Below are 26,497 nucleotides of genomic sequence, written 5' to 3'. Positions count from 1 at the left end.
TTAGAGATTTCCTCTTGCAGCTTGATAGCAGTTCTGACTGTAAAATGTATAACTCAGAGAAATTGTGTGTTTGTGTAGAAGAATGTCACTTTTTTGTCACTAGATACGCTGACAAATGAACTCAGGTATTATCGTCACACGAAAACATTTCTGTTCTTCGTTCCAAGCTAATGGGCATGGATAAAGAAATGCATAGCGTGTAACCAGGAAGTAAACACCAGTTTCGTGTGCGCACCTTTAATTTGCATCGCATTTCTGATGAAAAAATTGCACAGAGGTTATACAGCGATAGACAGTGAAAAGTTATAAAATGTAGAATTTGAGAATACTGAAGTGTAGCACGAAATCCCCACCCCCGGGAAATCGCCGGTGTGTTTCTGTAGCAGGACATGGCGGACCTAGACGTGGACGATATTTCCCAGCTGGAGAGACTTGACAACAACAGCATCAGACAAGTACTGAAGACGAGATATGTCAAAGACAAGATGTATGTAAGTATAACAAGGCCAACACAGATCGCAAACAAGTGGATGATTGGAGCCTACAGGAAAAATTAATTTGCATTTGTTTTTTCCTTCTTTCTATGGAGGAATTAAGTCGTATTTTTGAAAGGTTCGATACGTATTTTTACTTAAAGGAAAAGACACGTCGGCGTTTAATTTATTCAGAAATAATATGGAATTTTTTCTGCGTTTCCTTCTTCAATTACTTCTTTTCTTTATCATTGCAAACTTGAAAATATGATAAAATTACTGATCTCAAGGTCTTAAAAACATAAAATAGGTCCATACATTCTAGCAAAATCTTAGTTCATATCAAAACAAAAACTATAAGGAGAACAACACCAGGTGTTCCGGAAGGGTAATCGTATTCTGCTTCATCGACATCTTCCGACATGTAAATCTTGATCAATTAAGTTAAGCAATTTCTGAAATGAAAAAAAAACCTTTAGAACGAAAACAAAACGCTCGCAATACCGTAGAACATCAAACACGCCTAGCTTCATATTTAAAAGATGAAAAAAAAAATAAAATAAACTACCAACTATTGAGATCATTGTGGCGATCACGAAACATCTCTCGGTTGTCATCATCACCCTTTTTGTAGGCGTTTTCTATTGCAATTCTTTTTCTGTCGTGTCCTTGAGGACCTCGGAATAAACATGGCCAAAATATCAACACAGCTTAAAATCGATTCGAACGACTTATGAAATTGTCTTCCGACACTTTACAATATTACAATGACGTATCAGTTATTGAACACTTGTTAACAGCATAGAAACAAGTGAAGGTTTTATGTTGACCACACTAGCGTTTTAAAGTCTATTACACTCTCGCCAGTGTTACAGAAACAAATGTGGGTCTGAAAGATTTTATCAATGAAGGAATCCATTGTATTAAAATCTTTTGTTACTGTAGACTTATATACAGACTAGGAAGTAAAACCGGGACGAAAGACAGATTTTTTTTTATTATTGAAATCCTGTATGCGGTGTGTATAAATCTTAAACGATTTTATACCCACAAGTATTTCTGAAAAGTATGTAGACCTTTGATCAAAATGAAATCAATCTCGAGAATATGACAAAAATACTTGTTTCTGGTAAATTTGACATTCATAGAACGTTTTGTGGCCATCATGAAATTAGTTAACTAGGGTCGTTTGTTTTATATTCACTTCTCTCTTTAAGAGGCATGAAGGTTCGGACGCCAAAACTCTCTAAAATATATCTTTTGTTCTCAAGACAAAGATTAAAAAATGAATACGCTGCTCCAATTCTTTCTCCTCTACAGGTGTCAGTGTTGAGTAATTAGTATTTTTGTTTTGTTTTTGTAAATAACATGCGTTTTTTGTTATCTTGAAGACAGCTCTTTTTATAGTAAATTTTGTTTTGTTCTGACAATAAAATAGGAAATAAAGTGATACTTGTATAATATGACAACAATGATGTGAAGACGTCTGATTTTCGAACTTAAAACTGTATTGCAAGAAAATGAAACAAAATAAATAAATAAATAAATAAATACAGCAAAAGACATTTTTGAACAATTTCTTAAATTTTCTTTTTGACCACGTGCTAAAATTCAACTTTAAGAAAAATATACGTCACTACAGAACTATTTGATGATATTGATTAAGATTTAAAAGTGCATTACATTTAGCAAATTTGTCCAAATAGCCAGATTTTCTAAAATCAGGACCAAGCTTTAATATTTGTGTTCGGGTCATAAAAATTTAGGAATGTTTGCTATCATAATATATTATCACTGTCTCTAACAAACGTCAAATTAAGCACCCTATTTCAGGTTTTATTTCTCATTGTCCATTTTACAATATAGAAAGAAATAAAATGCCGAGACGTTTAAAATGGTATGGTAAAACTACCTTAGATGTGGTGATAATTCCTTGGGCGTAAAATTAAATGAAGCTATTTGTAAACACGTACAAAATATTTTTGTCGATGTGTAAGTACAAATACAGGTCATCATATTTCTATGTGTCGACAGTGCCATTTGACTAGCCCTTAGCATCTCCTTTGTTTTCATATTCATTGTTTCAGCATCCCTTTTTCATTCTGTTGTTTGCATCTTTCTTCTTTACTGTCTTTTTTCTTCTTTACTTATAATTAGAAAATTTCATTTATATACTGAGTGATTTAGGCCATTGCTAAGTTATGCATAAGTAAAATTGTATTATGGAGATGACATTTATAAGTTGTGACAACTTGCGTCCGATCCTTTTTTTGTAATATCTATGCAATAAAATTGATTTTTTTTTAGAGAACATCAGGTTATAGGTAAAATATAGATAACAAATTTTATATAAAAAATAAAATAAAAGGTGAAATCCTTCTTATATTGAATAATATCCTACGTCTGGTCAAGCATGACTTCCATAAATCCTTACAACAAAACTGTATCCTCGTATGAATGAAATACGCGTGTTTAATTTAATTCGGCAAACGAAAGACTGTCTGTTTCCATCGGATACTATCGGAAACGTTTACGGCGAAACCCAACATCCGAACAAATCCAACAAAACATGTTATTCCTCATTATGTACTAATGAACTTTAACCTTTTTGCCATCTTATCCTTTTACATGTTGCTATTCTTGGCTCACGTGTACGGTTTCAAGTAGCCATACAATACAGCTCCCAAAAAATTAGCGATTCGCACATTTAAACATTTTCTGGACAACACATTGGTGGGTAATGTCCACTTAATTTTGAAATAATGAATAACTGATAAATACAATAAAATATGTACTTAAATCAATATTAAACTTTTATTATGATTATCATGAATATAACATGAATTTTGTTCTCCACAAATGAACGATGGGAATTTACAATGCTTTGAAGACAATATTTCATTTCAGAATATTTTATTGTCATGATGTTGGTGACAAATGGAATTGGGCAACAGGCAGAGCCTATGAAAGCCCTCTCCATACAACTTAAACAAGTACACAGACACATCAATCAAATGTTAAGATATTAAATAATAATGATAGCATTCCAGGAAAAGAATTTAGAATATAGATTCAGTTGAATAATTATCTAACAGAAATGTTAGGCAAGCATTACCATCATTTAAATTGTAGTGTTAAAGAATAGTAAGATTAGATAGGTAATATAATTATATATAACAAGATGGAGTCAAAGTTTGAAGACAATATAAATCAGAGAAACATGTGTTGATAATATGGCGAACCAAACTTGTCATAATATTATGTAAATGGATAACAAACCGAGCCTTCTTAAATGTCTTTGTAGTTTTATATATGCAAGGTATACCTTGTTTATTTACATAACGACAGAAGTTTCCGTTTTCACAGCAAATTCCACCCGGTCATCATAGCATAAATTATAACAACAGGTATCTTACTACTTTATTACGACACAATTTCTTAACTGTAGTGTTATCAGAAAATCTCGGACCTGTCTTCCTCATGGAAATTTGATATGTCTAGAAGCATGTCGGTGTATGCCTAATTATTTTGTCAAAAAACTTCACTAGAATTGAAATCGGTGAGTCATAATGCCCTTGAGGAGTTAATGAAATGTACACACTATCATGGTACAAGTAAAAAGAGCTGTAGATCAGATTTCAGGTGCTGCACAGATATCGTACAACTTAATAATTATAGCTGTACAGTCCTCAATAATTATAGTGTAGCCAAACAGTCCTGTACATCAGATTACAATAACGTACACTTTACACCTCAAGAATTATAGTGTAGCTATACAGTCCTGTACATCAAATTACAATACCTTACACTGTATACCTCAAGAATTATAGTGTAGCTATACAGTCTCGTATATCAAATTACCATACCGTACACTTTATACCTCAAGAATTATAGTGTAGCTAAACAGTCCTGTTGATCTTATTTAAGATCCGGAACATGAAACTAAATAATTTTATCTTTCATTTATAACACACGGTACATACATATATCGAACGGTCTTATTTACTTATCACGTTGGAAAATGCTACGTTCATTGAATTATGGGACTAGTTCACCTCCCCATCTAGATTTTGACATTTCAATTACTCTGTTTTCACTTGTGTGTCTCTTGTACAATCTCGATGGCCTTCGGTTACTATAGGTCAGAGGAAGTCATGTTTTGAACATCGAACGGATTCCAATTCAAGATGCGTTTCACGTGTTTTCTATGTAACCATTGATAAAAGTCAAGTATTTTTGGTAAGTTTTTGTTTCTTGAAACGGAGGCAAATAGCATTGAAGATATAACAGAGTTTCGTCTGCGCTCTCGGTACTACACTGGCAAATGTTATGTATGTCTGTACGTTCTTATATACCAACCCAGTACAAGTTGATCCAGACTGCATTTAACAGTTATCCATTAACTTTACAAAACAGTATAATGGAATTATCAATAACATTTTCAGACAAACTGTGGCGACATCCTCATATCAGTCAATCCTTATAAGGATCTCAACATATTTGATGGAAAGGTATGTATATCGGATCGCCTATGGTTTATATTGAGTGTAGATTTTGCCTGAAACAATATGATATTGACGGAATTTAGCTGTTATGATGGTGAAAATTAAGGCCCCGAAGGGGAGGGCCATAACATTGTTCCTAAAATCTGACCCGGTTAATCTGAAAATCCGGAAACGTATAAGTCTCCTTGAATAGGTATTTTTATCTGGTTGACTTCTTATATCTGAAGCGATTGAAGCCTCCCAGGGTTTATTACATGAAACTTGCTCAGTCCCTGGGGTTTACAGTTATTGTTGAGGTAGGGGTACTACCAGTTCTGATTTTTTCCTTTACCCTCAAAGCAGGTCGAATACCATTCCCTGATGTTGAGTGTAGTTTTAGTTGGTTGACTAACAGGCCTAACTGTTGTCTATTGGATTATCAGCCTCCAATCGGGCTGAATTTTAGTCAATGAGTTTTCAAGATTATACTTACGGCAAACAGCCACCGAGGGAAACATTAAGTAATAAACACATTAAACTCTTGTGTTTGCTTTACAAAAAAAAACACAGGTTGCTTTTTCAATTTCAGACACAATTCATTTTTATATCAGAGCCACATACTTCTTTACATCAGCGCGAAAAGCTGTGCTTCGGAAGCATAAAAAGTAAAAATTGTGGAAATTGTTATTGCTGTTATGCTACGCCACAACGGCACAACAAAATGACGCATTTAAGATATTTAATGAAAAAAATAGAAATTTTCATAAACATTAACACCCGCGTGCTGCCGAAACAACAAATCGGCTCATTTAATCCCGGGCGTGAGTTTACTGTCTGGAGATCGTATATCTGCACCTGCACACCTGACCTGATAATTACTTCGTTACAGGTGAATAGACATGCAGACGATCTCAACTTATCTCCAAATCAGCTCCAAAGATTTATACAATAACCAAGGTATTCAGGATTGTTTCCTAGTGACTGGTCATGTAGCGAAGGAGATATAGGCCAAAGACAAGTTAATTTTGTGTTTTTAGTACGTATACATCACTTAGGATATCTTTTAAGAAGAGTATCATTTTAAGATCCTTGGGTCGCAAAGATTGCGATCAATGTAAAACAATTCCGTGTCTACTTCTCGGTATACTTAATTCTGAGGACATGTAGGCTTTAAATTGACGCATCGATGTCACAATAATGCCTGAAATATGGGTTTTATTATTCCGTTATTCAGTAGGAGATGATACCTTATCATCTTAGTGTTACATTTGTTGTAGTTTAATGTATGATAGTCTGCGACTGAAAATGATGGGGTGTGCTATCGCCTGAAGTAAAAGTAAGTCACCACTCAGTTGTTTGTTCGCTTATTTTGACACAGCCAGTCTGTTTCACAAGCAACAGAGAAAACACTGACATTTCAACAGAATCTCAATTCAAAATCAAATTCGATAAAAGTAGGAAAACATATGACCAAAAGAAATATCTACACAGAGACGCCTGAACAATCTAATGATAATAAGACCAGGTGTTTCAGGAAGGTAAGCGTCTTCTTTTTCGTCTATGCCACGGCATTTAAATTTTACACAATCCATGTCATGTTTCCAAATAAGAAAAAGAGTTAATAACAACGAAACCGCCAGGCACACACTGAATAGCACCCAACTTCATATTGCAAACGAAAATAGGATATTTCCGAATGTGAACGTTACGGCGTTATATATCTCTCGGAACCCTGTGTTGTGAGTTTGTCTACCAGTTGTCGATATCTTATATCGTTATATTGAGAACAAGTTATTGAATATTGAATCAAATGCAACTTTCAGTTTAAACACCATAAGTTTTGGGAATTTGGTAGGTTACATTCCAAATATGGACAGTTCATAACACGGAAATTGAAATCATGTTTCTTTCCGAATATGGACAGTTCATAATTCGGAAATTTCCGTTTATCATACAGCTCGTTAGTTTTTGTTTAATTGTAAGGTTTCCTTGATATTTCTAACCCTTGTATATATATATATATATAAAAAATGAACGTAATGGATCATGTGTATGATTCCATCTTCAGATTCGGAATATTTTTCACGAAAGTGTAGTTCACAACCTTATATATGTACCAAAGTTCACATCTGCAAAAACAACAACAAAAACAAAATCTCCCATACCAAGAAAACGAAGGGGGTCCTTCAGTTTGGAATTGGGTTATGGAAATGTGATTGGTTAAATATAATTCTTTATAAAGGAAATCCCCTTTTAAATGTTTCCTGGAAGAGAGTTAATTACATTTCTTTAGTAACCAGTATCACAATAAGACTGTAACTATGATTTGATATGGTTTTTAATTGTAATAAGAAACTTTAATGAAGTAGTATGAATGGAGATCGGTTTGATTTTGTGACGTTAAGTTGGTTAATTATTTCGAAGAATGTTATAAATCACACAGAATGGAATTCAGTTGAAATGAATAATAATTGGAATGATGTATTTGGAATCAATACGTAGTTTTTATGAAGACACTGTATTACAGTCTAGTAACTGAATTCGATCTCACACCGAAGATGTTCATATCGATATCAAACTTTAATATCTATGTTTTATTCTACAGCATTAACCCAATACGACATATCTAATTAAATCCACTCCATTATAGATTTCTACTATTTTTACATTCACAAAATATCATATTTGTGTTCCTTGATAATTTTTTATATCGATTATTTAAAGAAACATGAAGAATATAGTTGGAAGTCTCTACACCATGTTCATCCGCCGCACGTGTTTCACATGACTGCACGTGCATATCGTCGGCTGCAGGAGACGCGCACGAATCAAGTGATACTTGTTGGGGGAGAATCTGGTGCGGGAAAGACAGAAAACGCAAAGTATATAGTAAAACATCTCATGGCCATGTGTCCCCAAAAGTCCGATCATCTTCATCAGCGCATTATTAAGGTGAGTGGTGATTACTGAGCGACCTGGAGTAAGAAATAATCTTACATGGATTTAAAAGGTGTAATTTCAAATTAATCTTTATCTTCTATTTCTGAATTTGATACGTCCATCTAGATGAAAATTATCAGCATTACATATTTGGTTAGTTAATATTGGCCTTAACAATAACAAAGAATCAGAGTAAAAGGTTTGTCGAGGCCACAAACCTCTTTATTTCCGTAGGACTGTTGTATTGTCATTGTAAAGTCTTTGTGCCAATACTAAGACACATTATGAAGAGAAATTGTGATATGTACACCACGATGACGTCAGCTATCAAACTGATATTTTTAGTGCAAGTTGGAACTGAAACAAGAAACGTTTAATTTTTATTTCTCAGAAGTTAAATCTATAAAGAAATTAAACAGTTTGTGTTTAAAATGTGCCTACTGACGATGTGTTAGTATCTGATCATTTGTACAATGGATGACACAATGTTGCTCTTAATTTTACTTCTTATTGTGTCATTTTCTCATAGGTCAATCCTCTTCTCGAAGCGTTTGGCAACGCCAAAACAACACTGAATGAAAATTCCAGCAGGTTCGCCAAGTATTTGGAGTTGGCGTTTTCTGTAGACGGACAGATAAAGGGAGGTAATACTGATATGTCTTGTAACATTCTTTGTATTAGCATGGCAGGTAACGTGTATCGTATCTGTCTAATTAAAATGGTAACCCCGCTGGAGGTAAGTGTCCTTGACCGTTAAATCAATCATTATATACTTAATATGAAGTCGGAGAACCACAAGGATAGGTAATGTAGCAAAACCCTAACAGTCGAGTAAAGAGTCATGTGCCAAACCACATGAAAAAAAAAAGAAATTATTTTTCTACTCGTGAAAAGACTTCTCGGTAGACACTAGGATAAAGGTTCATAGATACTAGAATAAAGGTTTGTAGACACTAGGATAAAGGTTTGTAGACACCAGAATAAAGGTGTGTAGACACTAGGATAAAGGTTTGTAGACACCAGGATAAAGGTTTGTAGACACTAGGATAAAGGTTTGTAGACACCAGGATAAAGGTGTGTAGACACCAGGATAAAGGTTTGTAGACACTAGGATAAAGGTTTGTAGACACCAGGATAAAGGTTTGTAGACACTAGGATAAAGGTTTGTAGACACTAGGATAAAGGTTTGTAGACACTAGGATAAATGTTTGTAGACACCAGGATAAATGTTTGTAGACACCAGAATAAAGGTGTGTAGACACTAGGATAAATGTTTGTAGACACCATGATAAAGGTTTGTAGACACTGGGATAAAGGTTTGTAGACAATAGGATAAAGGTTTGTAGACACCAGGATAAAGGTTTGTAGACACCAGGATAAAGGTGTGTAGACACTAGGATAAAGGTTTGTAGACACTGGGATAAAGGTTTGTAGATACTAGCAAAGACACTAGCATAATGGTTGATAGACACTTTGGTGAAGGTTTGTAGACACTCTCTCTAATGGAAAACTTGGGGCGATTCAAGATCAGAACACAAATTTGACCGATAAATGTAATAATGAAAAAGTCAGCGCTGTACGTACTCAGGAAACACAGACAATAAAACACATGATTATCATTAATAACATACGCGTACATCAAGCGATAACCTAACATTTGTTGTAAATTCAATTTGTTAAAAAGTTTTACTTGTCCTTGTAGCCATTGTGCGGGACTATCTGTTGGAGAAGTCACGTGTGGTTAACCAGGCTGACAAGGAAGGCAATTTCCATATATTCTACAGCCTGTTTGCTGGAGCTCCTACAGCCATGTTGAAAAGCCTCCGATTGAAAGACGCACATTCTTACAGGTAGAAACGTTCTTTTTGTTCACCCGATTGGAACAAACTTTTCAGAACAAAAATGGATGAATGAAATATAAATTTAACAAACTTTTGTAAACTTTAATTAGCCAAATCTATTTTCTAAAGAATTTTGATTTAAAGAAGATGACGGAAACAACATTGCCACGTTTACTCAAGGGTTTGTCCAAATGATTACAGGATATTACAACGAAACAAAGACTTACTGAGCAGAAGAGAAATCTATAGGGTTATGTACCTTGAACAGATGGAGGTTCTCAAATCCTTAGACATGGACCAACAGGTAAACCCGTATTATTACAAAAAAACAAAATCACAGATTTGGAGGCGTTTTCAGTTGATCGAATTTTTATGGGTTTTGTTTTTATCAGAAGATTTGACTTCTCCCTATTGTGATTTTGTTGCTACTGGTATATCGATCTTAACAACTAAACAAATAGGATGATTTGTTTTGATTTATCATGTCTAATATAGGTCACTGTTATGTAATAAATTGGGCATCAGCCATTTGTGTCATCAACCTTTCCAAACAAAACCGTTATTGGTTTAAGTCTATACGTCTGTGCCACGAGCACGCCTTCAAAGTTAAGTCAATTAAATATATATATATATATGTGTGTGTGTGTGTGTGTGTGTGTGATTACATGGATTAACAATTGAACATCCTGATTTTTAAAATTTGATTTGTATTTAGATAACAGATAATCTAGTCTTCTTCTTTAGAACAAATGCATAATGATGATCATGAGATGCAATGTTAAGAAATATGTTTTGGTAACCATTGAAGGACATTGACATCATCCACACTGTGCTGGCGGCCATATTACATATCACACAGGTGGAGTTTATAGAACCGGAGGATCCAAATCAACCACTGCAGATCCGTGACATTTCGGTGTTAGAGAACGGTAGGATTTATTTGTTAAATCAAACAATGGGATTAAGTCAGCCTTATCATCTTACAGCATCGACTGTGCCGTCATTATCTTTTTTTTTTATTTACATGTCTAATAATTTGAATGGACAAAGATCTAAGGTTGTTTGATAAATATATTTGACGATTTTGACGAATGGTTTAGACATACGTACTCTTGTTGTCTTAAGAACCAAACTTGTTGCTTGTAGTGGCCGATCTACTGACCGTACCATACGAGGAGTTGGGACATTCACTGATAGCCACCAAACAGACGTTTGCTGGTTGGTATTGTGTGTAGCGATATTCTCCACACAGCAGTTATAAAACATTGTGATTTTCGGAAATCATTTCTGAAATATTACTTATACAAGTTAAAACGTCAAGATTTTTACTAAATAGTTTTCTAGAGAGAAAAAGGTTTACGAAACAGAATAAGAATTTATTTAGAGGTCGGGGAAGCTGAAAAAAAACACAGTTATGTAAGATTTAAGTAAGGTGTAAATGGTACACTCACTTTGATAAAACAAAAAAATTCGGTGTGTGGGTAAAGTTTGCACATCTGTTAATCGTAGATTTATTTATATATCTATTTGCAGTCCTTATATTTTTGTGTGTTTTAAAACTATAAAAAAACGTTGAGAAACTGAGAGCTAATCATTGTCATATCACAATCATACTGTATATTTCATGTTTTTTTTTCATCTGAAAATAAGCAAATGATATCAATATATGTATTACCTAGAGAGTACCGAATAAGGAATACTGGTAAAATAAGTTTGGCTCAACAAACATACAGGTATTGAAAAATTGAACCTACTACAGTTTTACTATAACAGAATGTTTTTATTTTCAAGGAGAAGTAATTGTGAAGAGGAAGTCCATGTGTCAGGCCATTGACAGCAGAGATGCATTCGCCAAGGCTTTGTACGAGCGTCTGTTTGGTTGGATTGTCCGTCAGATCAACATGAATCTCTACCCGTTAAAGTTTGTATTAAACGTCATGCAGACTGACGTCATCTGTGTTGTTTATACCTGGAATCTTTATAGGAGTGTTAGATTGTAACTTTGATAAGATGTCATCCTATACTTAAAAGCTGAAAGGCGGTACACGAATCTGATATCAATTTCTTGTGTTGGAATACTTTTCTATTGAAATAAGCAATAATGTTATGCTGGTAGAATTCAATAATTTAATCGATGGACATTGGAATTGATTACGTAATAATACCGATAAGATGTAAGGAACTCTTTGTATATTTAAAGTTATTTTTTGTTTGTTTGTTTGTTTGTTTGGTTTTTATTGTTTTTTATGTTTTTTTTTGTGAGTTTTTTAGTAGGGAACACACAAAATTATAATTTCTAAATGCGATTGCCTGTATTCAGAAACAAATGATACTGACATATTTTGGACAAAAAGCAAAATTGAGTGAGAGTTCAAAGTTGCGGAAAATGTTTTGAGAAATGTCATCTTTGTTGACGATGTATTGAATTTAATAAACACCTTTATTATGACAAATTATAGGAGAGAGACTGGCTATTGGGTGGAGTCCTCTTCGGATATAAGATTATTTATCAAAGCATCGAAGTTATGAATAAGTATGGCCATATAATTTACGTAATTTAATTTACTTTACATCTACTTGCAGTACCAGACTTAATGACACAGGTGGTTTTGTCCGTATAGGGATCCTAGATATCGCTGGCTTTGAGAACCTAACGTTCAACAGCCTGGAACAAATGTGTATTAATCTCACCAATGAGAAGCTACAAAGTTTCACCAACATGAACACTGTAGACTTTGAGATGTCGCTTTACAAGGAGGAAGGAATCCAGATACCAGATATCAAATACAAGAAAGACGACGCAGTGTTGAACATGTTCATGAAGGTACGTTTGTCAGACAATCAGCGTGATTAGAAACCAAATATCTTCTTAAATGTTGGATTTTTGAAAGCCAAAGATTTTCTCTTATTTCTGAAGAAGATACCATGATTATACTACAGGGTCGGGTTTCACGAACATTCTTAAGTACGTTCTCGTGCTCAAACTTGAGAATAACCAATCAGAAATGACGTTAGATCATATAACGTCATTTCTGATTGGCTGTTCTCAAATTTGAGCATGAGAACGTACTTAAGAATTTTCGTGAAACCCGACCCAGTTTCCTTGTGAGAGTGGCAGTGACATAACAATACAATCAAAGATATATCTGAAAATCTATTTTAGCATTAGATAAACGTTTCCGGTTTGCTTCATTATGAAATGTAAGGAATCTGACCTTTTCCATCGGTTATTGTATATCTATTCTAATATATCAAATAAGAGACCTTTTTCAAAATATCTATATTGAACCGAAAGCTTTAAGATATGATCATCTTTATGTGTTTTCTGACTTTAGTTATTGTTAAATGTTCAATGTTGTATGTATACTTATCTCGGTGTGATGTTTAACTTTAGTGTTTGTCATATTATTTATGTTTACCTACCTTAACGGCTTTTTTCTTTAGGTTTTGTTAAGCGTTATATCTTTAGATATGCTCCCCGAAAATTTTTGGGGTCGCATACGGTCGTCACCTTTTCAGCCCTTCGTTCGTCCGTTCTTTTGCAAGGAGCAGGAACCTTAGTATATACATTTTTCATACTAAGGGAATGTACAATGTACCAAATTCAGTGCCTTCAACCCCTTAATTCTAGAGTTATTGCCCTTTGCTAAAATATTGTGTCTGGAGCATAACTTTGTTTGCATTTAAACTAGGGTAAATAAACTTTGTGTATACATTGATCATACTCATGTATTCCAAATTTAGGGCCCTTCATCCTTCAATTACAAATTTATTGCCCTTTGCTAAAAAATATCATTACCAGGTTTAGGTTTGCTTGCGTTTAAGGTAAGATAGTGCAACTTGGTGTATACATTGATCATAGGTTAGGGGCTACAATCCTTAAAGTCGGGACTGATTGCCCTTTATTAAAAGTTTTGCGCCTTTAGCATTACTTTGCCTGCATTTAAACTAGGATTTTTAAACGTAATGTATACACCAGTCATAGAACACCAAGATGCAGTGTAGCAAAGTCAGGTCCCATCTGCTTTTATTACATTAAAACTATGACCATGAAACTGTGTGTATACATATGTCATATTAATGTGCAGTGTACTAAATTCAAAACCCCTAATTATAGAATTACTGCCCTTTGTTAAAAGTTTGTGACCTATAAAGTGTGGGGACATCCATCACTTTCACTGATTTTCTTGCTACACTTAAGTTTTTTTTTTATTAAGTATTACTCAATTTAGATATACCTATCTTAATGCCCTTTTGACTTTAGTTGAATGTTACATATTTTACATATTCTTGTTTTTTAAATGTCTTCGGACTTCACGATATTTTCGAAATTAATTGGTTAAAGCTGCCACCTTGTATTGTCAGTAAACAAGCATATAGCTTCACGTGTATAAGCACTATGTACGTTATAGAAAACTTTCGGGGTACTACCACTGCTTGACGAGGAATCAAAGTTGGCACAGGGTTCGAATGACAGACTGATCAAGAACATGAAAGACCAATATGAAAACCTCGAATGCTTTATGGCATCCCCCAGTGATCAGGCGGTGTTCGGTGTCAAACATTTCGCTGGTCAGGTATGTTTTAAGAAAGGAAGTGAACTTGCGTGGACAATCTATATTTAGATAATATAACGTTTTGCTAATGTTAAAGGTAATGTTGACTTATACTCTTGAACATTAAGTGTTCTCATCAACAGAATATATCTCTTAAAAGAAGTATTTACTAATGGTTTCAAAATATATATTGCATTATCAGCTGATATGACGTTGTGGTCATATCAAAATGTATTTGTTCGTTCAGAGTATCTCAGTGTTGAAGTATAACTAGTGTCATCAAAAGGCCCCACTTTGAATTAAACCGCGGCCAACATTGGGACATAAAGCCTCAATGGTGGATAGCAATTGCAAATAGCATTTAAAAATCTTGTTTGCTGCTTAGAGGCGAATTAATTATTACATAGTTCATGCCTTTTATTGCAGTTTATTTGTGTCATCACAAAAGTGGTTCTTTCTTACAAAGAAAACTAATACAATAACATGAATAGCAACATGTCAACATAATCATAATCTAAACTCAAATTCAATAAAACTAGAGGAATATAAGGGCGAAAGAAAGGTTTACACTGAGACTCCTGATATAGTGCAAGGAGAATAAGACCAGGTGTTCCAGAAGAGTAAGCGTCATCTGCTTCATCGACGAAACGCGCTATGTAAATTTTTGTCAATCTAAGTAAGTAATGCCACGTTCTCCAGCTTCATATCGCACAAAGAAATAGAATATTTCTAAATGAGATCACCATGGCTACCATAAAACTTTCCTATGTCATTAATAGGCTACTCACAGTTTACCTATTTACAGGTGTGGTATGACGCGTCGATGTTGATTGAGAAGAACCGAGATATGTTGAGTCCGGATTTAATTACATGTATGAAGCAGAGCACCAACCCATTCGTGTCAGATCTGTTCACGGCCAAGAAAGGCCCGACAGGGACAATATCTGCGTAAGCATTCAACACCATGATGACAATCTTAAAACCTGGTGTTTGAAGTATCAAATTTCCTTGTTAAAGTTAATTTTAATCCAGGCTTTTCAAGTGATTTAATCTGACATTCTTCGTACTGAAGTTCAAAGAGATGACAATATAGTAAAAACGCTGTATAACAGGTGCATCGACATTGAAAGTATAAACGGATTGAGACTGTACTTGTCAGTTCTACTCTCAAATGTTCTTAAGACACGTTTACGTCACCTCTAATAAACGGAAACTCTAGTCTCGTTTCTTGATTCTTTGTGCGTGTGTGTGATTGGGTGGGTGGTGGTGGGATGGGGGTAGGGAATCACAGTACATCTCAAAAATTGCATAGTATAACTACAGATATGTTATATTTTCCCTCACTATATCACTATCTCAGCAGGGTTGTGTTTTGCATAATTTTGTAGCCTTTTTCCGAAATTAGCTACTCCGTTTGCCACCCTTTTCAGGACTGTTCACAAAATCAGGAAGTCAAAGAAAGAAGCAGGCGCCCGACCTACAGAATCTGCGGGGAGACCTACACTGACACCTGATCTCGGGGCAACTCTGCAAATGAGGTATGGTACAAAGGGATTGATCGGAGATCATCTTGTCACAACAGCAGCCAACATAAAATGGGTAAAACACTGTCTTTTCAAAGGCTGCCCAGACCAAAAATTTTTATTGTGATCGAAATAAATTCCGATCGAAGATAGGTAGTCATCTAGAGAGAAATGGACTCATTCTGGGCACGGGTTAATGAAATGTCTCTTGAAAAAGGAATACGCATACTATACTCTGTTCATTACTGGCCCGCTGCGGCGAATACAGATGGCTTCCGTGGCAACCCTAGTGTAGATAGGGTCAAATAGAGTTGGCCGATTCCTCACCATCTCGTACATGGTATACTTCTAATATATTACTAAGTATTCGTGACTAGAATTTCAGAATAGGAGAAAATTTTATTTTATTTCAAAGGTACGGGAAAATAGAAAGCAGTACCAGTATCAGATTTAGCCCTAAGGATCAGAGGACTGTAATTTCCTACTTCCAGGTAACTATAGCACATCAGTTATGTTCAAATAATATCACATCAATTAGGTACAGATAATATAACGTCAATTAGCTACAGACAATATTACGTCAGTTAGGCACAAAACAATATCACGTCAGTTAGGTACAGAAAATATCACGTCAATTAGGTACAGGCAATATCACGTCAGTTAGTTACAGATAATATCACGTCAGTTAGGTACAGAAAATATCACGTCAGAAAGGTAGACATAAATTAATACAACTACATATTACTACATGATTAATGATGAGCTACTAAAATTAAATGAATGTTTTGTATCGAAATGAATATTTAAAATCATATAGGTATATATATATTCTATAATTTTTTTTTCATTTTCTGACATTGGTTGACAATCGATAATTATAGCATAATTGTGTTTTTATATATATATCAGACATCCATGAATGAGCTGTTGTCAAAACTGAAACAGGCGGAACCTCACTACGTACGGTAAGTGGTACCTTGGTACACATAATTTACAGTTATAGCCTAGCTACATACGGTTGGCGGTAATTAGGTAAACATAATTTACAGATATCACCTTACTACGTATGGTAAGCAGTAATTAGGTTAACATTATTTACAGATATCACCTTACTACGTATGGTAAGCAGTAATTAGGTAAACATAATTTACAGGTATCACCTTACTACGTATGGTAAGCAGTAATTAGGTAAACATAATTTACAGATATCACCTTACTACGTATGGTAAGCAGTAATTAGGTTAACATTATTTACAGATATCACCTTACTACGTATGATAAGCAGTAATTAGGTTAACATAATTTACAGATATCACCTTACTACGTATGGTAAGCAGTAATTAGGTTAACATTATTTACAGATATCACCTTACTACGTATGGTAAGCAGTAATTAGGTTAACATTATTTACAGATATCACCTTACTACGTATGGCAAGCAGTAATTAGGTTAACATTATTTACAGATATCACCTTACTACGTATGGCAAGCAGTAATTAGGTTAACATTATTTACAGATATCACCTTACTACGTATGGTAAGCGGTAATTAGGTAAACATTATTTACAGATATTGTCATTTCATGTCAGCTGAATCTCTCAAATTTAAGATCGAGGACATGAGGGGAAATATAGATGAAAGAACACAATATCATGGCTATGCCTGAATAGCCACAAGAAGGACAAGTTCAGATGATCCAGAAACAACATGAAAATACCAACTTGTCTACATAGCCATGATAAAAATAAAACTAGGGCAAACTATGTGCAAAAGGAAGATTAACTCATGAAAGTACAAGGAGAATAAGACTAGGTTGTTCGGAAGCATCTACTGCTATATCCACAACACCAGTTTTGGTTAATCCTAGTGAGTGATTTGAAATTCAAAAATGAAAACAAAGTACATGGAATATCGCCATGAGACCAACAGGCTTACAAAAGAGCAATAAACACGTTCGGCTTCATATCGCGCAAAGAAATAGAAAACTTCTCAATGAGATCACTATGACGACCGTAAAACTTCCTCATAATTTTCATCAATATGCATATTTTGAGCTCACTATTGCGAACATAAAAAGTCCTCAAGATATATAACTTAAAAACCCATTGCAATAAATTTGTCCATCAGATGAAGATATCTCTTCGTACGTCTATCGTGGAAGACGTCGATTTGAAAAGATACGATTTTCACCCATGAATATCATTTAATATAAAAACTTTTCAATTTCTTGTTAAAATGAATACTAGAAGTAATTAGATATTAGATTTGCCATAAGAAATAATCATTTTTATTTCAACAGATGTATCAAACCAAACACGTTTCTACAGCCTGACAACTTTGATGATGAGAAGGTCGTACAACAGATAGTTTATAATGGGATTTCTGAGGTAGCGAAAATCAGGACGCTGGGCCTTCCGGTGCGAAAGCGTTATGACGTGTTTACAAAGAGGTATATTGAGTTTAAATATATAACAGTTGTTGATTGTTAAAGGAATCTCAGCGTGGTTAATTGCACGGTCTATGTTTTCAATACTACATTCCATTTTTGAAAATTTTATATTGGATTTCATTGTAGACTGATAAGATAGTAACTATTTTAGTTCATTTCGTTGTAGAATTACTACTGTCTTAATCATCTGGGTACGTATTTTATTGTAGATACGGATCTCTCTTCCCGCAGAGTCGAACAGCAGTGTCGCCTCGAGCGGGAACTTATCTGCTCCTTCAGAAAATATTACCATCTTACATGATGCCAGGAATAAGATTTGGAAATACTAAGGTATGTTTGTAAAGAGAGATACAGCCATGTATGATTCCGGGCATTGTTGTTCCGGAACTTATTGTGCCCAGTTGGACACCTTGATTAGCATTCTTATTCATCATTGCATTATATTCCTTTCGAAGCTATATTCAGTGTTATTTCGCTTCTTTGTAATTGAGTTCCTATCATAAACCTTGATTTTGCTGTATTATATTTCTTTAGCAACCTAAACCGTGATTAAATATCATTTTTATCGTGGAGTTGATTAACCTTGACTATCATTTTACCATTCATTAAGATTGTTTTAATCAGTGGTAACAATACCACTATATTAAGCACGTCGTATCTATATCACATACGAAAATACATTATGTTGTATTGATTTACCAACGCAACACGTGCATAAAAAACAAAAGCATGTGTTGATACATTGACAGAAACCGCAGAAGGAGAACTATTGAATTTATCAAAAATGAACACAAACTGTTTATAGTAAGAGGTGAATTGTTTTTTCCTCAGGTTTTCATGAAGGAGGACGTAAGCATGTTGTTGGAGCAATGTCGTGTTATCAGGGACCGAACAGCTGCAAATTGCATAGCCAAACATTGGCAGGAACATTATCAAAACCGGAGACGTCATCAAGACGAAGCAAAGACTCGATTGACGACAGCTAGTTATGTATCGGTAAGAATATAGAAATATGAAGTACAAAATGGCCAAGAAGAAAAATTAAGATAAACTTTTTTTTACATAAATCTATCCAGGTACGAAAAGCTCCTGTATAGAATGTGGTTCATTAGTAGATCATATCGAGTATCCAACCACGTCGTATCCTTAAACCTTTCGCTTGCGTCAATATTGTTATGCGTAGAGATTGTAAAATATCTAAATGGAACTTATACCTGATCTCTCTTTTAAGCGATGCATCTTGTATTTTAGCCACCTGCTTGGGGGACCTAGACTAATCACTCTTTTAAGCGGTCAATCTTATGTTTTAGCCACCTGTTTGGGATACCTCGACTAATCACTCCTTTAAGCGGCCAATTTTATGTTTTAGCCACCTGTTTTGGAAACCTCAACAAATCCCTCTTTTAAGCGGTCCCTCTTATATTTTAGCTACCTGTTTGGGAGACCATGACTAATCTCCCTTTTAAGCGGTCAATTTTGCGTTTTAGCCGCCTGTTTGGGAGACATCCTCTAATCACTCTTTTAAGCGGTCCATCTTATCTTTTAGTCACCTGAATGGGAGACGTCAACACCTGAAAGTTTTAAAACCTCTTTTGATTCCAAAAGTTGGGAGGCGTCAACACCTGAAAGTTTTAAAACCTCTTTTGATTCCAAAAGTTGGGAGGCGTCAACACCTGAAAGTTTTAAAACCTCTTTTGATTCCAAAAGTTGGGAGGCGTCAACACCTGAAAGTTTTAAAACCTCTTTTGATTCCAAAAGTTGGGAGGCGTCAACACCTGAAAGTTTTAAAACCTCTTTTGATTCCAAAAGTTGGGAGGCGTCAACACCTGAAAGTTCTAAAACCTCCTTTGATTCCAAAAGTTGGGAGGCGTCAACACCTGAAAGTTTTAAAACCTCTTTTGATTCCAAAAGTTGGGAGGCGTCAACACCTGAAAGTTCTAAAACCTCCTTTGATTCCAAAAGTTGGGAGGCGTCAACACCTGCAAGTTTTAAAACCTCTTTTGATTCCAAAAGTTGGGAGGCGTCAACACCCGAAAGTTCTAAAACCTCTTTTGATTCCAAACGTAGCATCGGCAAGGAAGAAGACTACACATTTTTCAACTGGTCTGATAACACAAACCTTAAAAATTCAATAAGTTATAAAACCTATACAGACAGGAAGCCAAAGAAAAAAAAAGCTCCAACACCGCCAGCTGTAAGCAGCATCCTGAAAAATATCGATGGCACTGAGGAGGAACAAAACCAGGCTTCCAAAATACCGAAGAAATTGAAAAAAGAGTTAGTAAATTTTTTTCTGGTGTCTAAGTGATGTTCAGGAAAACTTTTAATGTCTAATTAATGTATAATCCCTACGAAATGTCCTATAGACTCATTTCTAAGTTATATGTTTCCTTTTAACTTGAGGGAAATGTCTGTATTTAATATGGATATGGTTTTCAACATACCATATAGCCAGGTATTTTCATCAGGTTGATATTAATTTTTTTCACTCTTTTGCGGAAGATCAACGTAATCGTGATTTAGCTCGTGTAAATATGAGACCCATCTGTATAAATTATCCTATTGCAGCGAGATCGTGAAATTTTAATTCGTTGTTGAAATATAACTCGATCGTTTTAAAACAAATCGTGACAATTTTGACCCGTAAATACTGCCAGGTATAGGATACTTTCAAGAGAAGATTTGGATATCTTCAATAATGTTTTCTCTCCATAACAATGAAATAAACTAGTTTGCCTTTTTCCCCCATGGATTATTCCCATATGTATTCATTATTCAAATCAATACAACATCTTCAGATTCTGGGACATATTCCATATCATTAACCGAGAAACAAAGAGAGACAGTTTTAACATTGGTGGTGTAATGAGGACTTTGAAGATTTTCACTTACATACTGCTGGGACTCCTTCTCCTCGCCTGTTCTGTGTTCCAGAAGATCAGTCTAGTGACGCTCGTGTCCGACACATCGGTAAGGCCACATAAAGACACATAGTCAAATCATTGCACTCGACTTTATATATTCAAGCAAAAATTAAGTGAATCTGCAATCAGTACCTTAATAACTACAGATAGGGCATCCACAAATTCAGGCTAAATCACTCAACATTCAATTGTAATCTGCTTGTGTGGGATGATTTCTGGTTACTTACTAGGTACATATTATGCAATATGTAGTCTATGTATATGAATAGAAAACAAACAAATTTGTATGTTGTCGTGTGTAAAATGTAGATTTATGGATTTCCTTATTACATTAGAATTAAAATTCAGTAATTGTTCATAATAACACACTATGATGCATTATTACAGGAAAATGAGTCTGGGTTTTCGTCTCTGGATGTACAAAACAAATTTTATGCAGACATGACTAATCGATGGCGATATTTCACCACAACTTACTCGAATGTTTCTTCACATCGACATACCTATTGTTCACATTTTTTTCAGTGTTACTTATAGTTGTACAAATTCCAGTTAAGTGCAGTCTTGACATTTAGTGATGTTACGAAAAAAAGAAAATATTTGAACTTTGAATACGAATCCTGTTCTGGTAAAGTCTCTCACATACAATTTGTAGTATCAAACGCTTGTAACCTGTGCTGATGATTTGTGATTTCTTATTTCAGAAATTTCAACACGTGCTGTTACTGGTCGTTACGTGTATTCCATACATCCGGCTATTCCTGACTAGCGTGTGGACATCACTGTTTGGAAATGTGCCCTTTCCCTCAAAGAAAAATGTCGTCATTGTGAGTCATTATACTGAAATATTTGCATAATTCGATAAAGAAGTTGGTCAATAAGTGCAGAAACAAATCAAAATCTAAACGCAAACTTGATAGAACTTGAGACAACTATTGCACGATAAAAGAGTTACACGGAGAATCTTTAAAAAGTACAAGGAGAATAATATTATGTTTTCTGAAAGGGTAGGCTTCAATTAGTGTCTAATTTCTGAATGGGAAAAGGCAAACAATCACAGAACAAAAATGGTATACTAACAAGCATCTAACATGTCAAGCGTCATACCCTAGAAAGAAATACTACTTTTCGGAAACATCATAATGGCGACCGCAATTCCTCCCCAAAAGAATATTTCTTCTACTTTTCTCTGTTGTATCTACTGTGTCATGTCAACACAATGGGTGGAGAAAGCATGATATGGTTACCAAGAAATGGAAATTTCTTGGTAACGTTTGGTTCCAGTTCTGGTGGGTATATACCACGGAAAATGTCAATTAACCTCGTTAAAGACAAAAAGTTATAAGTTTATCTTAAAGAAATTGCAAGTCTCTATGACCTGCTTTGGTAAGCCCTTCGATAAATTTAGACTCGTCAAGTCTGCCAAGAGAAGTTCACTGTGTGTTCCAATAGAAATGTCATTATTCTTCTTCTTATTCTTAATTATTCAACAAACTCGATGAAGATGTTGTCAACCAGAAGTTCGCTCTCCATATATTTCTGCTAATATTATGTTGGAAACTCTTACCTCTAATATCGATACTGCAAACAGGACCATTTTATGACGGGAAACAATACACACTTAAGATGATCAAATCGAATGAGGAATAATACAGTTCTAACCATTATTACAGGTGCTGATAAGTGAGGGTCTGCATTCAGTGGGATTGTCTTTGTTGATCTTCCGAGTTCTTCCAGAAATTGATGTTGTCAGAAGCATTCTATTGCTCAGCTGTGCTTGCATAACACCAAGTATTCTTAAACCTTTCTGTTCGTCAACGAAAGATTCAAATACGCAACGTAAATCCAAGGCTGGTGAAATGTTTACATTTGTATTTGACATATTGGCAGCACTCATTCAAATATCTGTTATACCCGTGATTGTTTTAACCGATTATTATATCAACAATGCACATTTTGCTGAGAACGACTGGAAGATTGTTGAAATGGGTTTCGCTCTTATCCTCTGTTCGCTTCCCTATTGGGAAAACTTTGTGGACGATCGGTTTTGTGGTGCTTTAAATGAGACGAACAGTTTGCAGATCCTTATACTTGGATTGAAATTCGACCTACAGGAGTGTCGACCAGTTCTTTATGCCATTGCCGCTCCAATAAAGATTCTTATCACAGGTTTGCTAGCTTTCTACCTTAATGAACAAGAGTATCGTTCAGACTTGCAGTTTCTATCACTATTTACTGAGGTATGGAGCACAGAACTATTCACCGATATCCCCATAGTTCTTGCCTTATCAGCATTTGTTGGACATTTCGTGGCATATACAGCATGTAAAGTTAACATGCAAATATTCTCGTTCGCTGTTCCGTTACTAGTGTCAACACCTCTTGCAGCTTACATACTGTATGCCGATTGTCAGTCACATGTTCTGCCTGGGATTTTCAAAGAAGAGCGAATCTGTGACGGCGACCTCCTCAAAACCTGGTGGCACCTACCTATAGCCGGTGGTTGGTTAATTTCAGTCTACTGGATAGGAAGGCATATCTGGTTCCCGAGTCAACCGCGCCTTTCAAACTTAGAAACGTAGGTAGCATTGTTGTTTTATTGGCTAACCTACGTGTAACGATTGTAGAAATCATTAGACAAAAAATTGGTGTTGCTCTTGTTATTATCGATATATCAAGTTTAAACAAAATCTCTCAGCAAGGGTACGTTAAAGAAGAAATACCACAGCTCATTGGTGGGCAAATAACGCAAAATGCATGTTTCCTTTGCAGTAGCATTTCCCTAAATGTCGCCTAAACTTGAATAATGCTGTATACCTAATTTATGTATCAAACAGACGCAATATCCGTTTTTCCCGTTAACATGTTTTTCTTCTGTTTGAATGGCACTGTATGAAATGACCCAGAGTTAATTATTTTTCTATTTGTCGTCTCTAGCCTCTTCTTGAATCCCGTATATTGTGGAGTACTTATGGAGCAAGATCTGATCATGAAGCGTCGTCGCCATAAACGTAAAATCTTCAAGGTCATCAGTAAAGGTCGAACTTTCTACAGGTAAGTCACCTCAGATAGTTTTGTGGTCATATATTCAACAATAGTCACGTTACGATCGTATTCAACTGTTTCATGAAACAATGTCACGGATATTGATAATAAATTTCGTTAGGGATTTAGTTTCGTTGTTTTAAAGAGTTCCCTTCATTAATGAAATAGTGTTTCTATGAAATGATAACCATATAAGATTGTCATGAACTTAAAAGCATTGAAAAGCGTGAGTAGCTTTATCCACGAAACAACATTTTTTCGATAGACCAAGAAAGTTGAACCTCTCGAAGCTATAGGTTTTTACAGTATTTTTTGCTGGGGCATATTTAACCAAACATGCGCACGCACGTTCATAGAACACTGTACATTTGAACTTCCATTCGTCATAACTGTTTATCTTTAAACATAGGTTAAAGCCTGATGATATGAGAGACTCTAATTTGGAGGACAAAGAAACAACGGATGTCATATCACCAATGGTGTACGCATGCGCAACAATGTGGCATGAAACAAGACAGGAAATGGTGCAACTTCTTAAGTCGTTATTCAGGTACTAAATCTAAATATACCGATTTCGATGAATGTCTTGCTTCGAAGTCTACATATGTGTTTATTTTGATATATCAAGTTTACATTACGTATTTAAATCTGTATCCTTGTTCTCTACTTTAAACTTTTACCGGTGTATGCAATCATTACTGTTATGAAGTTTTTAATTGCTTTTATTGATACAAAGTCTTATGTAGTAACGACATAGTCAAGGAGGAGTTATAAAATGATAATACAATATGTCGTCACGTGAAGAAAAAGGTTGTAAAACTCTCATTGTTTACAGTTGATTATCGCTTAATCCTTACAATGTTAATTAATTCGTTCATTATCACAAAATGTAGGTTATCTTTGTTGGTCTTTATTTTTGTGTCGCAATCCTTGATTTATTTGCTTCGATTTGGCTCTGCAACACTGTCGATGGCATTTACGACAATGGAACCATGTTTTGTTCACCGATGAGTCGAGACTTTGTTTGATGTACAATGATGGGAGGCAGCGGTCAAATCCGCTCTCCATATGAGAGGAACTGTTTGAGGCATTGGGTGAGAAGTGTAACTCCACATCCCGCCCCAAACTATTCGACGACATACAGGCTGTATGCGCTGGCGTTGAAATACTATAGTACTGACCAATGCTGATTACAAAACTCCCTAACACCGTTCTTAGAGACATGGCCACCATATGTCTTGTGGATAACTAAATCACGTAATTATAAAGAAGTCTGCTCCGCATTTACTTTGGTAACGATGTCTATGATTGTTTTCCACGATAACGACAATGAATGCAGTTTTTCTTATTATTCTTACCATCATTAATATTTGTACACACTGTGTATATTGTATCACAATTTAAATTGTATGTTTTACATATCAAATGTTGTGCTTCTAGTGACCGATAAGATGTATTAAAACTTTCTGGTCTCACATATTAAACAACAACACACCAGCAAATGGTACTATTCTGTTAGATACAGTAGCTCCAAACAATGAACTAAACAGCTGTTTCGTCCAAGGGATGGCAAGGGCATAATTACAAACCTATAAAGCGAATGAAAAAAAATATGATCAGAAAAAAGTCAAGATGATTGGATTCGTTCCATAATTCAACCCATTTCGTAATTTTCATAATAAATCTGATTGATTCCAAGGAACGGCGAGTACATGGGTATACTCTGAACCAATGAATCGAAAGACAACAGGCAGTTGTACAAAGGGAAGTAACTCGAAAATAAAACGCGTCAGTTTGGTCTTCATATAATAACCAGAATTAATTCGCATTTTATCAGAATGGACAAGGATCAATTTCTCCGGAAGAAGGCTATTACCACATTTGATGTTACGCCTGCAGACGTGGATTACTACGAATATGAGCGTGAGTAAATATGCCCTAATGAATTCATTTTCCAGATGTATGATAGCTTTAAAACTGAGAAAACCACCATAACCAAGAAATACAAACAGTTTATGCACATTTCAGAGGCCAATGAATTTATACATAATGCACACATGTCACTCATGCTTTCGCCCGTTTCCCAAATTTCTATACATGTACACGAGTGCAAAGATTCGCAAGATAAACAATAATTATAACTGTATACAAAAAATAATCAATATTGTGAAAACATCTACAGCTCAAATGGGTAGCCCAAGTTACTCAGTCGAGATAACACACACTAAAGCCATTAAGTCAAATTAAGGTTGCACATGTTGC

General features: G+C 35.0%; 1 protein-coding gene across 1 annotated transcript in view; it reads left to right on the top strand.

The window, feature by feature from the left end:
- Positions 1 to 389: 389 nt before the first annotated feature.
- The window catches only part of LOC132560604 (uncharacterized), a 34,689-nt gene continuing 8,581 nt past the window's right edge, over positions 390 to 26,497 (top strand). Inside the window, exons 1-25 of the mRNA XM_060225267.1 lie at positions 390 to 491; positions 4,919 to 4,984; positions 7,682 to 7,909; positions 8,427 to 8,541; positions 9,600 to 9,747; positions 9,940 to 10,042; positions 10,547 to 10,667; positions 10,885 to 10,956; positions 11,530 to 11,653; positions 12,322 to 12,562; positions 14,151 to 14,315; positions 15,100 to 15,242; positions 15,725 to 15,832; positions 16,233 to 16,308; positions 16,727 to 16,782; positions 18,117 to 18,266; positions 18,476 to 18,596; positions 19,098 to 19,262; positions 19,813 to 20,543; positions 21,065 to 21,236; positions 21,895 to 22,017; positions 22,864 to 23,768; positions 24,128 to 24,244; positions 24,645 to 24,785; positions 26,073 to 26,158. Coding sequence (XP_060081250.1) covers positions 390 to 491; positions 4,919 to 4,984; positions 7,682 to 7,909; positions 8,427 to 8,541; positions 9,600 to 9,747; positions 9,940 to 10,042; positions 10,547 to 10,667; positions 10,885 to 10,956; positions 11,530 to 11,653; positions 12,322 to 12,562; positions 14,151 to 14,315; positions 15,100 to 15,242; positions 15,725 to 15,832; positions 16,233 to 16,308; positions 16,727 to 16,782; positions 18,117 to 18,266; positions 18,476 to 18,596; positions 19,098 to 19,262; positions 19,813 to 20,543; positions 21,065 to 21,236; positions 21,895 to 22,017; positions 22,864 to 23,768; positions 24,128 to 24,244; positions 24,645 to 24,785; positions 26,073 to 26,158 — 4,579 coding nt within the window. The remainder of the gene's footprint in view (positions 492 to 4,918; positions 4,985 to 7,681; positions 7,910 to 8,426; positions 8,542 to 9,599; positions 9,748 to 9,939; positions 10,043 to 10,546; positions 10,668 to 10,884; positions 10,957 to 11,529; positions 11,654 to 12,321; positions 12,563 to 14,150; positions 14,316 to 15,099; positions 15,243 to 15,724; positions 15,833 to 16,232; positions 16,309 to 16,726; positions 16,783 to 18,116; positions 18,267 to 18,475; positions 18,597 to 19,097; positions 19,263 to 19,812; positions 20,544 to 21,064; positions 21,237 to 21,894; positions 22,018 to 22,863; positions 23,769 to 24,127; positions 24,245 to 24,644; positions 24,786 to 26,072; positions 26,159 to 26,497) is intronic.

Source organism: Ylistrum balloti, unplaced genomic scaffold (assembly GCF_031769215.1).
Source record: "Ylistrum balloti isolate Yb309-2 unplaced genomic scaffold, AGI_CSIRO_Ybal_v1 Utg371086, whole genome shotgun sequence".
NCBI lineage: Eukaryota > Metazoa > Mollusca > Bivalvia > Pectinida > Pectinidae > Ylistrum > Ylistrum balloti.
The sequence above is the reverse complement of the archived record's forward strand: the minus strand, read 5'-3'. Positions and strand labels throughout refer to the sequence as shown.